General features: G+C 41.5%; 1 protein-coding gene across 1 annotated transcript in view; it reads left to right on the top strand.

Moving 5' to 3' along the window:
- LOC147307461 (pleckstrin homology domain-containing family G member 3-like) overlaps positions 1 to 18,028 on the top strand; it is a 30,431-nt gene that overhangs the window by 1,836 nt on the left and 10,567 nt on the right. The window contains exons 2-4 of the mRNA XM_086273890.1: positions 3,708 to 3,769; positions 14,284 to 14,825; positions 17,235 to 17,335. Of these exons, the coding sequence (XP_086130016.1) occupies positions 3,721 to 3,769; positions 14,284 to 14,825; positions 17,235 to 17,335 (692 nt within the window). The 5' untranslated portion in view covers positions 3,708 to 3,720. The remainder of the gene's footprint in view (positions 1 to 3,707; positions 3,770 to 14,283; positions 14,826 to 17,234; positions 17,336 to 18,028) is intronic.

The raw sequence follows: 18,028 nt of genomic DNA, 5'->3' as shown, positions 1-18,028 counted from the left end.
ATTCTCCTTTTCCACCACATTGGGAAACAATTATTCTCCCATTAAAGGCTATTTTTGCTAAATTGTACGCAGACCATATGGGCACAACTCTGTGGGTGTTCATTGAGATGGGTCACTTATCACCTCACTTAAGCCTCACGCTCACAAATGCAACAGAGTTAAAAGTAAGAGGCTGGGGGAAGGTTAGGGCAGCGTCTTTTTGTAAAGGTTGTGGATTTGATTGAGACAAACAGCGACCATTGGGGTGTATTGTTTTCTCCGGTGAATGAAAAGCTGGTCTTAAAAGTCTTAAAGCCTGTGTGTCAGGGGGCAAACTGCAGAAATAATGTGGGAAAGGGGGCACTCACATAAAGGCTATTTTTCAAGCGGTATTTTCTACAAGGATGGACTGGGTAAGAGAGGTCGTGCTAGATAAATATGGCACCCATGCTGGAATAATAAAGAGTCTGTCTCGGTTACCTCATAGAATCCCGGGCCGTTCCAGGTCAGATTTTTATTCGTTCTGAGCGTAAACATCCGTCCTGCCTGATGATAAAGAAATAAAGAAAATCCACCCCACCGTGACTGAGTACAGACATCCCGAGGGGAACTTGTCATATTTTCACTTTCCCGTGGCCCGTGTTTGGGTACACGTTTTGTTCACCGTGATGCAAAAGAGAAGTACTGCAAGAATTCTCTATTTATAGTTCCTCCTCCCATCAACTTGTTCTGCACCATGGGAAATTAATTTGTGTTGTTAATTGTCTCACAAAAGCCCAATTAAGGTCCCTTTTTTCATTCTGAATCCGACTTGTGCGTCATCATTTGGTAGTAGGACAACCTGTGCATGGAAGCTTTCTTTGGGGAGTGTTTTAAAAGCAGATGCAATCAAATAGTTGGCAGTATGATGTCATCTTCCTTGTATATGCCTGGAGAGACAGAGAAAGTGGCACATATCCCCAAGAGGAGAAGTATTGTTTTTCTCTGATTTCCTCTGTAGACATGTTCTTCAGTCTCACTTCCACATAACATCCACGAACGGAAAAAAGCTCCAGATAGATCGCTATCAGCCCCTGGGGACTTTCCTATAACATATCAAACCAGAGATGTTGATTCAAGGTACACATTTGTCTGCGTGTTTTCAGACCGCGCTGATGACATTTCCTATTTAGTTGCACAAGTACTGCATGTTTGCCAGCATCTGTTCCCCTTAAATGTCAGTTTGTTTTGCTTAAAGAAAGGAATTTGGGTTCTTGCTGCCGATCATGCGGATCACTGTAAAGCCTGCCGTTTAGAGGAACATTTCTTCAGACCAGTTTATCAGCTGGTCTAAAGAAATGATCCATTGCAGGTTTTTCTTTTAATAACTGTCAGCCTGGCTCTTGTGGCATCTGTCTTCAATTAAGGGGCAAGTTGCAAATTCCCATATGGGAGGTTCATGCTGCGGTTAGGGCAGTCATCAGCTGTGGGAACCAAATGTTCTCCATTTGTGTGAAATGACAACTAGTTCAAGCACAGGTGGTCAGTTTGGCATGAATGTTGGGCGTGTGTTTCATGTTTTTGTTAAGACTCAAAATTTGTCCACTGTCCCTCCCTAGGAAAACAAGGATTTGCCATATGTCAGCTAATGTAGGTAAAAGTTAATGAGTTCCAATTGATGATACTGTCCAGATGTTCTAAGATTAAGTTACAGTGTCCTGTTAGGCATCTTAAAACTTACAATCCCAAGCCACTGTTCTACAGCTACAAGCAGCCTTTGATAAGACATTTTTAAGACCCAGACGTCTGCACTGTATCTAGGTTTGAGCCCATTATTCCCAGTCTAGCCTCTGATTGACAAAAGACAGATTAACATAGTTTTGGTCTGGTCATTTGGCAAGGTTAGCTCAGAGGTCATAGTAGGTGGGATTATCAGAGGATTTTATTAGTTCACTGGTCAATGGGAAAAGTTCAAAGCCTGTTTCTCAGCATCAGTACTGCGTTTTTGTATATTAACCCAGCACTTGAAAATCAATTGGCCGAGCTTAGTCAAAGGTCAAATTTATTGAGTTTTTGCAGCGTTTGATACCAGTTGTGCAAGGCAACACAATAGAACTCATATGTTGGTTGGATGTCACTTTCTTATCTCAGGAATATTAAAAATAATTATATTAAGTATTTTTACAATGTTTTATTTAAATATTCATTTTAATCATTTTATGTTAACAATAAAAACTGGTGTTGCTTGTTAATTTCAGAATGCATTTACATCTGTACTTGCTAGCTACAGTTTTCTTACCTTTTGTTGCAGAACCTACATGGTGTAAATTAATGAGATATTGTAAAGCCATGCATTAGTCTTTATCGTGTACTGTGTGCATGCATTCTTGCATCTGTGTTTTCCTGCCATTGCAAAAGACATTGTGTAAAAGTGCTACCAGTGGTGCAACACTGCACAGGATATCTTTAGGTAATTAAGTAAACGTAAAACAAAACCTACATTTAACTTTTTAAAGGAGGATTTTTTTCTCATTACGTACTTGTCCTAGTTCATTCTGGGATTCTTAAATAATAATAAGAATTATGTGTCATAATTTTTGTTGTGGCTTTTTTTGGGGGGGTCCCAAACAGTCTTTACTTTATGCCAGCCAGTGGACCCCACAATGTGGCAGTGATCTTAATAGATCGAGCTCAGTGACTTTTCTTTTTACATTCCTGCACATCTTAATTGGTGAACCTCCTGGCAGCGGGCTCTGTTGGGCCTCGGCTGGCTTGGCTGTCAACTCTGCACAGTGGCCAGCAGATGAACTACGAACAATGCCCATCCTAATCCCTGAAGAATTCCTATTCCTCTGATCTAGCTGGACCAAGAATGTGATGCTTAAAAGGCCGGAGGCTCACCAGGAATCACAGAGAGACAAGTTCTCATGCACCGTGTTAATTTGCTGTAAGGAGACCGAGAGGCAGCGATGTGAGAAACTGGCAGCACAGTGGCTCTGGAAAGGACATGGCTCATTATTAAGAACACAGCAGCCTGGCATAAGGGATAAAGGACAAATATTTACCACCAAGGGAGAACCTGTAATCTCACTAGACGGTTATATTTGTAATAAAAGATTATTCTGATTTGATGTGTTCTGTTTACAAGAGGTCGACAATCAGACGAAAGGCGAGGTGGCTAAAATCTCCTTTTTCCATACAGCGGATGAACCGAGACTCCACACCAGTGTCTGATAAAATGGTTTGAACTGTGAAATATGCAAATGCTCCAGTGGAATCCAAGAATAAAAACATGGTGCTGAAAATGAGCATAATGAGTCCACTTTAAGGATGTGGAATCAATACTCGTAGCACTCGAATCCTGTAGCGTTAACTTAGTTGTGGCGAGCTGTCTTATGTCCATGTTCAGTGGGTTCTTACACTATTTAGCATGAGCTCCTGATCCTCTGCATACCAAAACCTTTGCTGCCACTTTGCATTATCCAGGGGCTAACATGAGCCAACACAGCTGTAAGCAGGGAATGGAAAATTTCTGTGTTTTATTCAGTAGTAGCTCAGTAAGCTGTGTCTAGTCAAGATTGAAGAGCCACGTGACACAAGAATGACTCTGTAAAGAAACAAAGCATTTTTCACAATTACAGCTCAGTCCAGTGAATCGAATTAATATTACCCTTAATATTACGCTTTGTCTTGCTGTGAAATGCCTCTATTCTCTTTTGACCCTTCACATTTTCTCTTGTGTGCACCAGAGGCCCGCGTGCCATGCCAGAGGGGACCCATTCTGCTCTCTACCAGGGCCCAATGGGGGAAGGTAAATATATATATTTTATATGACCTAAGCGCTGGTGATTGCTGTCTATAAAGTGACTAGTTTCATGATATAGGGTTTTAATATGTTGGTTTATTCCTGCTGGTATATCTGGTTACCCAGGACACTGCTAACATAACACAGCAGTACAGCTGAGGTGAATGTAAAATGCTGGAAATAGAAGAATAGAGGAAATGTAGAGGCTTTGAGAGGCACAGCTGAGAGAGCAATGAACTCTCCTCCTACACTCCTGGCTGGTAGAGAGCCTCTTTGTGTGGATGTGGATCTTGGCCAACCCCCTTCATACAGCTGAAACCCCTGAACACTTGCACATCAAACCTGAATGTGTCTCAGGCAGCCAAGATGGGTAGTCTAGCCAGTAGTGCTGACCTTATATACTGGGGACCACTCAAATTACATATTATTTTAGTGTTCATTATCTTTAGTCACAGAGCCACAACATAGACATAGGGCCTCTTTGTATCTGCCTGCTCTGTCCTTCAGTCCTCCACCACCCCCACACCTCTCTTCTCTCCTCTACTGAACACATTTGGTGCTGGATTTTCACTGTTGCTGAAGACTACCAATGCATAAATGGTGGCCTTTCCCCCCCACGCCTATTCCACTGATTCAGCTTTGGCGAGAAGGAGACATGTGCCGCCCTCCATGAATTATGTGTCTGTTTCCTCAAAATGTCACTCTGCACCAAGTAAATGTCCTCACATTTTTTGTTTTTTTTATAGCCCATGTGACTTGTACATAATCATCCTGGCAGTAAAGCCCACTTGTGGTTAAATCCTTTTCAGCTGGAGTTAAAGTGTGACTGACCTGCCCCCCTGCTGTGTGGATGGATGGATGGTGATTAAGGGGCAGGGCAGCTGGTAATGTGCTTGCTGTGGAAGGTGATGATTGGATGTGGTTAACAGGCTGGAGGAATGCATGTGGTGAAAGGAAGACCTGTCTCTTCAAGGTAAACAATAAAAAGGCTGTGGTTACAGTCCAGCTCTGGTGTCTCTAAAAGGTCAGAGGATTTTGAAGTGAAAAGAGGGCGTTTTTATTGCCACTTGCAGGTTTTGGATAGAGGCCATGCACATAATAATGATCAACCAAGGTGCTTTTTTTTTTTTTTCCTCCCCCAGACAAATTTAAGGATGTAGGGTAACTTATATGTACCCCTAATCATTTTTGTAAAAATGTACCTTTCATTACTGCGTTAGAATGTGAAACTGCACAGTTGCAACCCCTGTAGCCCGAGGACAGGTGTAATCCATATATTCTGACATTTCAAAAAAAGAAAAATATGTGTCTAATCTGTGACAAGGTTCATCCAGGCATTAACAGGCCTGAGGCTGCATGAAATGACTCTCTCAAAGATAAGGGTTCCCCGTGACCTACTTAACCCCAAGCAGGAATGTAGCTGTGTGTGCAGAATGTACAGCTTTAAAGGGGTTCTAGGGGGACGGATGGATCATCTCCATTCACTGCAGCTTTTCCAGACCAGTGGGCATAGGGTTGTGGACATAGATGATGGCAGGGATGGCTACATCTCTGAGTGGGCTTGTTAATGGAGCTCCTGGACTGGAACTCTTTCTCTACCTAATTGTCTGTAGCGGAAATCACATGGAGTCTCAGGTGAGCCTGCCACAACTCTGTTCTGCATCGATTTGAACTCAGACTGAAATCCCAGACAGCTCCTCGTCCTGTATGTCAGCACAAATGTTGCATATATCTGTGCAAATCAATTATATACAATGCAAACTAATTTATAGAGAATTGTTTTTGTTTTTTTGCTCCTTACAAGACTTTCTTTCAGAATAAATTATTTTACATCCTCTCACATTGGCACCCCTTCTATAGAGCTCTTTCAGTGGATTACCCACATCAGCTAAAGGTTCTCAGCAGTGCTTGTTCCAGTTAGATGGCCTCTATGAATCTCATTTGAATCTATAAAACCCTCCATCAACTTCCTTTCTGCACTTTACAGTCAGTTGACAATCTAAAAGCCATTTTATATATAATATTCTAATCACCCTGCAGACATCAAGCTATGCTGTAATGTTACTGTAAAAGACTTTATGTAATAAATGTAGTGAAGGACTTTTTAAAAAACTCTTAGCATGAGAAAACCTTTGCTCGTGTCGTATTTAGTGATCTACACAAAGATGGAGAACTTGGTGTCGTAACAAGATTCTTTATTTGAGTGCAAAGTAACACAACTTTACTGGGGCCTAAATGCCAAGAAAAAACACCACCACACCCTTTATAACACTGCATGTGATAAACTGCTTCATGTGAAGTAAACGAACGGTTCCCCTCTGACCTCTCCTCTCCACGCCGCACACAGCTGTGCCGACACAAGCCCGCGTGGACTCGGCAGCTGGGCGCTAACAGGACAGCAGTTTGGCTGTAGATTGTCAAACTGGTGGTAAAGTTTACAATGGGCTCACACCTCAGGGGCCCAGAAGTGTGTGTTGTCCAGAGGAAATGATTTGAGTGGATTTAGAGGTGTGTGTGTGTGTGTGTGTGTGTGTGTGTGTGTGTGTGTGTGTGTGTGTGTGTGTGTGTGTGTGTGTGTGCGCGCGTGCCTGAAGAGGTCTTGGAGGTGGGGGGGCTTGTTGATGGAGGAGTTTCTTAAGTGGATCATCTCATGCCTATGCACTGAGGTCAGCTGGCACGGCTGGATCCTTTAAGAGCCTGCGTCGAGCACAGAGGAGTTTTAGAAGATTACATTTAAGATTGTTTTGTTTTTCTGACAGGTTTTGTCCTTTTCACTCTTTAAGACATCTCCAGTGCTGAAATGTCAGTTTAATTCTGATAAAGTCAAAATAATACAGATGTATCTTAATGTTTCATGTTACAGACAGTAAATGGGAGACTTTTAGTTTCACTTTTGAACACCAGAATTCCCCCCTAAAACTCCTCAGTACAACAGTTTGACCTTGGCTGCCAGTGAGGAATGCAGGTTCAGCTTGTGTATGTGTATTCGGCCTATGTTGTTCACTGCGGGTTATTTACCGACCTTCAGGCTAATTATTAACGCAACATTAAAAGTTCCGTGTGAGGCGGTGTTAATCAAATCATATGAAGGACTGCTTACAGCAGGAAACCTTTGACGTGACCTTTTTTATTTTTTCTGTCAGGGAATACGAAATCAAACCAGGCCATTGGTTTCAGTGTCTAATCACCTCTGTTCTGACTCATGCTGTTTGATAATGGTCTGTGAAGACTCCAGGCCTAATCCTCTGAGGCACCCTCACATCCTCCTGTGGGGCAGCCATTCACCGGGGCCAGGTGGGGAGGAGTTTTTCCCAAGGAAATCGGTGTAAGACTCCCTCCCTGTCTCCCAGCTGCCACTGGGGGAAGGACTTCATTGCCAGAGGTTGTGAAGGGGTGTTGGACGAGGAAGCTCGGAGTGGATCTTGAGTGGCGGAAGGGTTTTATTGAGATGTAGGGAGAAGCAAGAGTTCCTCTTATCTCCTGAGTGAAACATGGCCACACACACTGTTCTCGTGGCTCTGAAGAATCAGTTAGCAGATTAGCAGTAGTCTAGAGCTGAGGCCTCCGCTATGGAAAAAGGATTTGTAGTTGGTGAGGTAACCTGTTTTTAACTAGGGGTTTTTATCAGGATACAATGCCATGGTAATTTAGACTATAAACCTAACCTGGTCTGAAGGAGATTACGGTGTTTTTTTTGTCAGCTTCTGTCCTTTGTTTAAGCTTTGTTCTTGTGCAGGCTTTAGTCTTGCTTTTAGACATTAATATTGATGTGTTTAGCTTTGATTTTTAGGTAGATTATTGCTTGATGGCAACTTTGTTTTTCTGTTTTTGTTGCACAGCAACAAGAAAGAAGGAGTTGATGTAAAATCAAGTATGCTAATCTTCACTTCCTCTGCATATCCTACATACATTTTAGTGCCTCTCACAAGCACTAAGTATTAAAGGCCTCTTTAAGCAATATCAATCTGCAATAATCTAATAATAATCTAATGATTCTTATATTTCTGACAGTTAAAGTAAAACAGACTCGTTGCTGCTACAGTACATGGACCAGTTGTGCTCATGGGTGCAGTTTCCTGCTTTATTCACACTTCAGACAAGTTGAAACTTATATAGACTGTGTACAATGAAATTGGCTGCTTCTGATATGACTGAGTTACAAACTTGTTTTCTTTTCTTTTAGTTAAGAATTAAGTAATAATACCTAAATCTCTAAAGCAATAAGAACATTGATTAGGGTGAGTGCAGCCAGATTATGGAAAAAAAGCTTTGTTTTCTTTATGGTATATACGTGAATACAAACTGCTAATTGTGTTCTTTGCTTGATAGTGAATTCATTAATGAGCCCATTAGGAACTCTGCTTTTCCTAGCATGTTATAACTTGGCAAATGAAAGTGATAATAAAAACATAGTTACTGCATTGCTTTAAACTGCCAGGTTCTTTATAAATGACTAAAACAAACCCTTTATTCAACAAGTTAAATTTCCCTTACTTGTGTCTCAGGTTACTATCACTTAATTGTCCTAAGTTGTCAGACGTAATGTTAACAACTGCGAGACAGAGGCTGGTACCAGAGAAACAGAGTTATTCACAGGACGGCAGCTTTATCACCATCACTCATCCGGTTCCTGATAAGGCTGTAGAAATAGCACAAGGTGACTTTAGAGATGATTCATTGTCTGCTGTGTTCAATTTATTGTCATTTAATACATGAGTCATTATGAATCAGGCAGGAGCGTCCAAGCAAAGTTTGGTAATGGAGCAGGCAGGGACTCGCTTTTTCTTTTGGATGGTTATCCACAGTGCTTTTCTAATCCTAGTAAAAGAAAGATGCTTTTCTAATGCTAAGTGCTTCTTTTTGCTTTCAAATAAGCATTTGCATGTGGAAAACAGGCTGTGTTCCTGTTTCTTTTCTCCTGATTTGCTTAGAAAACAAAAGGCCACAAGTCAGAGTGGGTAGCGCAGGAGGGACTTTAGCGCAAACTCTTTATTTTCAGGGACACATTAACAACGTTAGCTACACTTGGGGGATTCTTTTAACTTCAGCTAAAGTAGTCATACAGGTGTGTCTCTTTGGGAGACATCTATTCTTTAAACACAAGACGCGTCCTCATTTGTCATACTGAAAGTGTCGTCATAGGAGTTGAGGGACTGAAGAGGAGATAGGAAATGTTGATTTATTGAAAAATTGGACTTTGCTCTGTGGCTCTTACTGGCTTCAACACGTCTATACGGTAAGCATTCAAATATTAGAATTTTTTTTAAAAAAGTGTCTTGAATTTGGCTGTGTAAGCATTTGTCAAACACAATTAAACTAGGTTACAAATAATTGTAGACTTCTTGCTGCTTGTAATATTTTCCATGGTGCAGTTTGTAACCTGCTCTGTAATCTTCTTCAGACTTTGGTTTCCTCATATTTCAAGTCAAGCAGACGTTGCATTGTGCAATGCAACCTTTACAAAGAGTTTGGTTCTTCCTGTGTTGTTGAGTCCAGACAGATTAGATATGCCGGGTACATGGACAGAGGGTAGTTTTAGGTGTCCCAGAAATAAAAACCAGAGCCTCTCTGGGCTAGAATTTGCATGGGTATCATGCTGGTTTGCATGAACTGATGGATAAATGTGAGTCTCATCATCACTGGGTTGTGTAACTATTAACTTACGTCATTGTGGCATGCTGTGGCTTATGTTAACAGAGAAGGTGATAATATTTACATGGGGGAAAAAAATGTACTGAGATATGCCCGATCATGTCTGCAGAGCTCATTGCGAGAGCATCATACCGACAGTAACATCTGTACTTTGTATGTGTCTTTGACAGAGACTGGTAAATGTTTTATACAAGTGTGTATATATGGAGGAACTCATTGTTCCCTATACAGTAGCAGCTTCTGACAGATGAAGCTTGAGACTGAGGTGATCTTGTCTATGACAGCCTTTTAGAAAGTTAATAACCAGGTGCAGAGGTTTTCATTTCAGTGTTTCCCTTCAACCCTCACATCATCCTATTAGGGACTGCATGTCACTCATATCATCCTAATGTCAGAGGCAGATGAGTTTATGAACTGTGCATTTGTTAACTGTCTGATAAGCTTGGGCTGAAATGGAAACAGACTTCTTTAGTTGTAGACTGATTAGACACAGAGCGCCTCTGTAAGCGAATGCTGTCTCTTTTCAGTAATGGCGAGACTGAAAATATACCATTAAGTTTGAGGAAGGATTGTCTTCAAATGTCTCATTATTTGAGCTGCAGCTTTTTAAGTTTAAGGAATACCTCCCTTGTTACAGATTGTATTAAGACACAGTTGAACTGCATTCAATTGTCCACTGCAGAGGATTCAAAGAGGCAGAGGGAAAAAGGGAAGTCATGCTTGTAGCATTAAAACACCTTTGTCTGTAAACGTTAACCTCAGCTTAACAGGCAAGAAGCTGGAATTTAAAGAATTACAATGAGGGGTTAGCTTTTTTCCATTTTAGGCTACAAGAGTCTGACCTATTTTAATCCATTAAGAATTGCACAGTCTCGACTCTTTGGCTTGTTGAGGTTAAGAGACTTTTTGAAATGTAGTCCAAATACTACACTATCTCAAACTCTAGCCTTGACTTGGTTAATGTTTATCTCAGTAAGGCACCAGCTGCATTGATGCTCAGCTGAAACAAAGGAGAGTGTTGTGCTGTAGCTGAGGTAGAACACTTTGTGAAACTGTGGCGTGTGAATGGCAAAATTACACTTGTGGCTTGGCTGCAATAATTTTTTTCTGGACCATACACTTAAGCTCCCTTATACTTAACATTCCCCACCAGCATTCTGTATAATCTGTGGTTTAACAGGTCTGTCCACTGAGTTGTTTAAAATGAAGAGACAGGAAATGAAGACTGTAAATGAATGCAGATATGCTAATTATACATTATAGGTAGACAGGGTGTCAAGTTTGTAATGTGTGGCTAAAAAGGAAAATTGATCTCGGCTTGCATGTATCACCGATGTTAAAAATGGATGCAACCCTTTGATCTGCTCCTTATTTACACATGGTGCGTCTCTGTGACACTTTCCACTTTAATATACAGTATATTATTACCTCTGTCAATGAAATTGGTTCTGGCTTTCTTAACAGGATCGCTGAAATGGTTATGAATGTATTCTCATGAAGGTTTTATCAGAAATGGAACTTGGCCCACCTTGGAGATCCACATTTACTGCGTTTTCCTGACACTTCCTCCCTGATGTTTAAAACTTGCACTTAAAAATCGAGCTGGTACGCAAAAATATTCGAAAGTGTAAATGTCATGCTTGTCTACCTTAGCTAGTTAACCGTTTTTTAGAAAGCATCTATTTAAACTAGTGCTCGCAGCCTCTGCTGTGGTGGTTTCTATTTAATGATTTTTCCCTGCAGGTGTTGCCAAAACATCACTGACATTTGGGCCTGAACCAAATACTCATCTAAAACACTGCACAGTATGGATGCTTTGATCTGTTTGCAGTACATGTGTAATGTTGTTTCTTTAATTGAAATCTTGTGTATTTATTCTTCAAAAGGCTTAATTTAAATGGCAGACACTTGTAAAGCGCTCCACATCTGACAACAGAGTGCCACAGTAATGGGAACGGCTTTGCCACTGTGGCTACGGATCCCTCAGAGATTAGTAATAAATATTTGCACATGCTGAAGAGACTATGTGGCACCAAGCAAGACCAGACACTCTCCTTTTGCACTGTCTGCATGATGGTTTTTCTTATTACTTAGGATATATGGAGGGAGAGATGATGTAAATGGAAATGTTACAGAGGATGCAGACTACACTGGCTTGGCTTTTGTCATCTTTGTGACAGGCTGACTGGAAACATTTTGCACTGAGTCACACAGGAGTACACATTGGGCTTATCTTAGATCAGCAGGTCATTTACATTCCTCTGCTCAGCCTCTTTCAGCATAGGTGGTGTTTGGTCCTCCAGTTTTAACCTAAAACATGTGGTAAGTGGTATCACCTACTGATAGTTCCTGCTTGTACAATCTCTGAAGTGGTCAATCAAAGCTGAGCTCCTTCTGATCTCAAGTGTGCACGCTCCAATCTGCAGATAAATCCAGAGTATTCTTACAATGCCGCTGTTTACCTTATAATGCAGTTTACTCATGCATGTTTTGTTTTGTCACTGTGGTTGTGCAAAAGAGTTGGGTTTTAGCCCATCTTTAGTTCACATTGTGTTGTTCCTCTTCCTCTTAACTTGGCAGTGTTTGCAGCCTGCTACAAAGAAGCTTTATTATAGAGGGATATTGGGTGGGAGGAAGAAATGGAAAGAGGAAGGGAGTTTCACATGCCTCACAGAGCAAGGCTCAAAACCAAAAGTACCGACAGAAGCAGCAAAGGAAGCAGATGCCTAATTCATAGCAGTGTATTGAGTGTAATAGCTCACCACTACACTCCCCTTACACCATCAACCCTGTGATTTGTCACAGAGCGTAAACAGAGCTTTCTCTAGCGGTCACCTCGTGCTTGCCAGCCCATCTGTTTCTCCCAGTGAGGTTTTGCATGGGAACGGTGTCAGTGGGAAGGCTTGGTGCAGATTGTAGATGTAGTATGAACAACATGAGCTCACTACTGAGTCATGGAAAGTTTCAAGATGCAAAAGAGGCGCGTCTGTGTGTGTGTGTCTGAATAAACCAAAGGTGGCTTGACTTTTCAAGTGAAACCCATCCAGTGCACATCACTTCATAAATCACTAACTTTATGTTCTTCCCATGCTCTGAGAGGAAACGTTTGACTTGCTTAATATTATTTCTTAAACGGTTTCATGTTCTGTGCTGGGAAATAAGTGAAGTCAGGAAAGGTGAATCAGCATGGTTGCAACATATTTTTGTTTCTAAAACCTTGGGATTATCTTGCATCTGTTGTTGCACATCTACTGATGGAGATATGCAAGTTGAAGCTTGTCATCACTCATGTAGAAATTTTCAAGCTCGTGACATAAGTGGCTTTTTTTGGGTGGGTTGTATCGGCACCATATTATGCTCTCCATCCACACGCAGTATGACCTAAGACATTAATTATCACTTGATGATTTGCCTCCGTAGATTTCTGTTTATTAGTCTGGAGTTGAACTGCTTGACAAAGCTGTGTTTCTTTAGCTTGGCAAACTGTTTTGACCTCTTTACTCTCTAAATATTTAAGGAAATGGAGCTCTCTGCACAGTGGCCATTCTCACCCTGCTATGATTTCATATGTTTAGGAAACGTTTGTGAGGAAAATTCCCCATCTGGCCAGGAAGAATGTGAAACTGAATATGGATTCCAGGTCTCTTAAATTCAGTCATGGTTCTATAAAGATGCATAAACAAAGCTCCTGGTCCCCTTACCCCCCCCCCCCCCCCCTTTTTTTTTTTTTTCTCATGAGTTTTTCCCCTCACTGTTTTTCCAAAGTTCAGTCTTCAATAGTCCGGAGAGCGAGGAAACGGCTGGGCTTTTCATATAATATGTGGCGTTGTAATTGGGCCGTGTCAGTAATGATCTGAGTGAGGCCTTTTACTGTAAGCCACTCCTGTCTTAGTCTGGGAGTGGAAACAGAGTTATGTATTGATTCTTGGATAGTAGTCTGTTCAGTGTTACTTAAACATTCATTGATTTACTTTTATCTGACATTGTCCAAAAATGGGACTCATGCAGTTGGATCCTTCTTTATTCACTTCCTTTATGATGATCTGTTTTGTGACATATTGTCTAAGGTAATTGTCATGAATGTCTGTTACTGAAACAGCGTTTTTATGGCTGCATGTATGAGAAGGCGAAATATAACGACTAATGAGGAATATCGATGCTGTACAGCCATTAGTAGCTGCATTGAATCCCTATAAGGCCTATGCTGTTGTGGGTGGCATCACTGTTTTTATTTCCCTTTTTACCCCGGTGTGTCTGCATAGCTCTACAATAATGAGCTAAATTCAAGCTAATGCATACTAAAGACCAGGTACTTGTTACTGAACTGCAGAAAAGAGAAGCAGAAGGCTTGTTTCTGTAGATTGATTATAAACTATCAAAATAAGAAAACAGTGCACGCCTACAATGGAAAAATGCCATCTATTGCAGGAGCATTGCGGGGAAGCCATATACACTTACAGTGTATTGAAGTATGTTTATGGAGCCATTGTTCTTGTGCTAATAATTACTCTGCATTTACACTGCACTGCTAAACAGACTTACCATAGTGGTTTCACATAGTTGTGGCTATATCATAGATTTAACTGTATTATAGCTTGAGCTTTAAGACAAGCAGGAGCCAACAGTAAACGGTTGGTTACAGGGCAGAGTCCATGCATCTAAATGCATGAAAATGTTAGAATCCTATCAATAAAGGCAAAAAGTTGCACATTAGAATATTCCAATGTCCCTTAACCAAAATAATAATAATCGAGCATACATTATAGATGAAGACCCTTTTAATTTTTGACATTGTCTGCTTTTTGCTTATAGGTTTTACTTTTTTAAATTTCTCAAATTTATGTCAATGTTTCTCTCACCTGTTCCAGAATCTCCTCAGTTGTCCTCACCCCTCTCCAACAGTGACCATGTCCAGGGAGGCCTCGATTTGGGTCCATACTATTGCAACCAGGTATGCATGGAGCCACTGGATGGAGAGGGTGAACGTCCAGTGAGCCTGGTGTCCTCCCTGTCCTCTGGTTCATCCCGTGATAGTCACAGTCTTTTCGGGAGCACAGCAGTCCTTCCTTCCTCCACCACACCGCCTATTCCAAGTGAAGAGGACATAGATTTGGAGCTGAGCCCAGCTGAAGGCACCAGAGAGCAGGCTGGGAACCAGAGTCCCACCCTTTCAGGTTCTAGACATCGCTGGCAGGAACAGCTGGAGGCCAGGTTGATCACCAGCCAGTGGAATAACAACAACGGCACGGCCAACAGGAAAGCGACTGGTGAAATACTTCACATCCCCTGTTCGCCTGTCGTCGCGGATGCCATGGCGCCCAACCCAAAGCTGACCTATGTGGACCGGGTTGTCATGGAGATCATGGAGACGGAGCGCATGTACGTCAAGGATCTGCGCAGCATCGTAGAGGTGAGTGGATGTCAGGGTTTTTCCCCTTAAGCCAAGTATTCAGATTGAGCCAACGATTTTAAATTATAGCCACTAAATCATCTGAGCTTAAAGCTCATATTTGATTTGGATTAACAAGCAGCTATGACCTCATGTCTGCATCACCTTTTAGTGGCGATTTGATGAATTTGAGCAGCCAGGAACCAAAACACGGACAACTGAGTCAGTGGCTGTTGAAAGCAAATAATGCCTACTGTGTTCCCTACAAATAGGTCTGGTACTTGAACAGGATCCATTCTGATTTTCCTCTTTTCCAAACAAATCAGCCAGTTGACAAAAAATGTGCCAGACATCTGGCGGCTGAAGGCTTTGTTTAGAGATTTCTAGTTCATAGAAAGGAGGACCGTTAAACAGTTTATGGTCGAGTTTTAGTGTTTTGTATAAACTATTCTGTATATTTACAGTGCAGTGAAGGCTTACAGCCTACAGCCTGGGATTATGTAGTATGCTCATATGTGGAGTCAGAGTGGGAAACAGTGCAGGTCTTTCATGGCAGCAGGAATCTTGGGCTCTGTGATCTTGGTTAAAGATAGTGGAAACCTCATCTCAAAGATGTGAAGCGTGGAAAATGAGCCAGGGATGATTTTACCACTCAGCAGGCCACTTACATCTTATCACTCTTTCTACCTTTGTAGTCTGGAAACAGCTTCCCGACAGAAATCTCCCCAGTTCTCAGTTTGTCCTGGGTGGGGAAAAAAACACAAAAAACAGGAGCAGTGTGTTACCGTGTCACTGCACGGACTGTAATGCCTTTAACAGGTGAGCCATTTCTGACACTGAATGGCAGTAAAACAGTTAGCACCTCCTCACTTTGCGCCAGACTGTGTCTGGCGTCTTGCATTTACTGTGGGAGGGAGTGCTGCCCCTGCTGTAGCTTAAATAATGACGTGCTCTCGACAAACACTTCCAGGACCTTAAACTCTTTCAGTTGACAGGAGCAGAGTCAGTGAGACAGACTCTGCTGCAAGATCTAGCCTAGTCTGAAGTGTCAGGCCTCCCCAGCCAACACAAATATCTCTATCTTTGCACCAACAGAAGAAATAACACACATGTGAAAAGAGATGTCGGGCTATAGCGTGGGAAAATAGTCATTCCATGATTACAGTATTGCTTCACTTACTTTTTTTTTTTTTTTTTTTAATCCTATTCTTACTCAAAGCCTTGGATTCGACGGGCCCATAACACTTCTTTTGGCATTGTTTAATTTCATGCTAAATCAAAGCTCTTGCCTCATACTGACACGCAGCTGTTACACATGGACATCCTTGCTTTTTATCTTGCCATTTATCTCTCTGACTCTTAAAGCCATCACTCTGTCCTTTCATGAGATCATTTTTAGAACAGCTGTTTGACCCCGGCTGGTTTCGCTTAGCCAGATATATTCCCAACACTTGTCCAGAACACACCCAGAAAGATCTTTCAGCATTTTATTCGTAAATGTGAAAATTAGCGATTCAAACAATGAGTGTTGCAATTAAATGTAGGCGTCCCTGTTCTATTAGCGAGAAAAAGCAACTTCTAGCACTATAAGCTACAGATGGCATTCACTAAATTAAATCTCACAGCACTCTGTCGGCTCGGAGTGAGCATTGCTATTGCAGCACAGGAATTCTCCATCAGTGGTGTGCAGCAGTTCATTCAGTAGTGTGATGTGATGACTGTTCTCCTAATCTGTGCCGTCCAGCAAGCCTGCTAAGTATGTCTGTATTTACACCACATCATCAGCGAGGCTTTGCCGTGTGCGCACAAGCTGTTTACTGGTATGCTCCGTATTTAGTAAATGCTTATGTCTGTGTTTGACTATCGTTAATTTTCCCCTTCGCCTGTTTTGAGTTGTTTTCTTTCCACACGAGTGTGTAATTGACAGAAAAAAAGGGTAATCAGCCAGATGTTGGCATGTTTGGCTTTAGTACTTTTTGATATTTTTAACTAGTTTGAATACTTTTTATGTCCAGAGGGAACAGGCTGTACTGATGTTTCTAGAATGGGTACTGCAGAGCTTCTTTCAGAGTCACGTTGCTCCCTGGTCCACAGAACAAGTCCTTAAAAGGATCCTTGAACTGTCTCATAACTGATTTATGAAATAATAATCCTGCTTCTGTAGCTCAGGAAGATCTGACACCCCACTTGTCTTTTTACACACATTAGAAGAAATGTTATAGCCCTAAAACTGCAGCAATCAGCTGCACTAAACAAATGTCATCATCACTCAGTGCAGAGGATGTGAGAAGGCAATGAGAGGAAAATGTATATGCATGTTCCCTCTGCTGGCAGGAATTTGGAAGTGCATGTCTCTTTCTTAACCATAAACATGTAACCACATTTTAAGGAGTTTTCAGATATAACTTCCCCTCTTTACTGTTTTTTCAGGATTACTTGGCTCACATTATCGATATAGGCAACCTTCCCATACGGCCAGAACAAGTGTGTGCTCTTTTTGGAAACATAGAGGACATCTACGAGTTCAACAGGTACATATAACAAGTCTGTTTTGGGTATTTTTATGCAGTCATTTTGTGCAAGGAATGTTTTGTACACTTTCATTATGCTATTGGATAATGGAGCATTTCATGAAAGTTAAAAATGGCTGACCCTTGATGAATTTTTCTTCACATGCTGCTTATATTTTATTGAGTCATTCAAACCGGATGCAGGGAAAACAAAGGAACAGCTCGCACAGCAGTAAAGACCCGACTGCAAATATCCGAAAGCGGCGGAAATAGAGGTGCAGCTGGCTTTACATTTCGACATCTTATGTCAGCAAGTGTTCGCTGCTGACCGCGCTTGCCTGCCAAAACACACATTAACATTGCTCTCTCCTCTCATGGTGAGGAGCCTCCCTGGTAATGCCAAAGCTATTATAAAGAAGGCTGCAGTAGTTATTACATCTTAATCAGTCTAATTTTACAGATTTGTAATTGATGTTGTGCCATTGTATCGAGGCCTGACTTGCACTGCATTGTGAGGGCTTTGCTTTCGCAATATATAAACAGTGATATTAACTTTAATCATATAAATCCTTATATCAGCTTTAGCACTAGTGCCATATGTTTATGTGCAAAAGGGGGAAACCAGCTTTTATTTTTCTGGATGAACGATATACAGAAATTCTGCTTACTTTGGATGCTGTACTGCACATACTGTAAAAAAGAAACCCGACTCTA

This window comes from Aulonocara sp. 'chitande type north' Nkhata Bay, linkage group LG19, assembly GCF_057382095.1.
Source record: "Aulonocara sp. 'chitande type north' Nkhata Bay isolate Kocher_YH1m ecotype deep benthic linkage group LG19, A_spYH_male_GT1.1, whole genome shotgun sequence".
Classification (NCBI taxonomy): Eukaryota; Metazoa; Chordata; class Actinopteri; order Cichliformes; family Cichlidae; genus Aulonocara; species Aulonocara sp. 'chitande type north' Nkhata Bay.
Note: the sequence above shows the minus strand (reverse complement) of the source record. Positions and strands in the feature narration are given on the sequence as shown.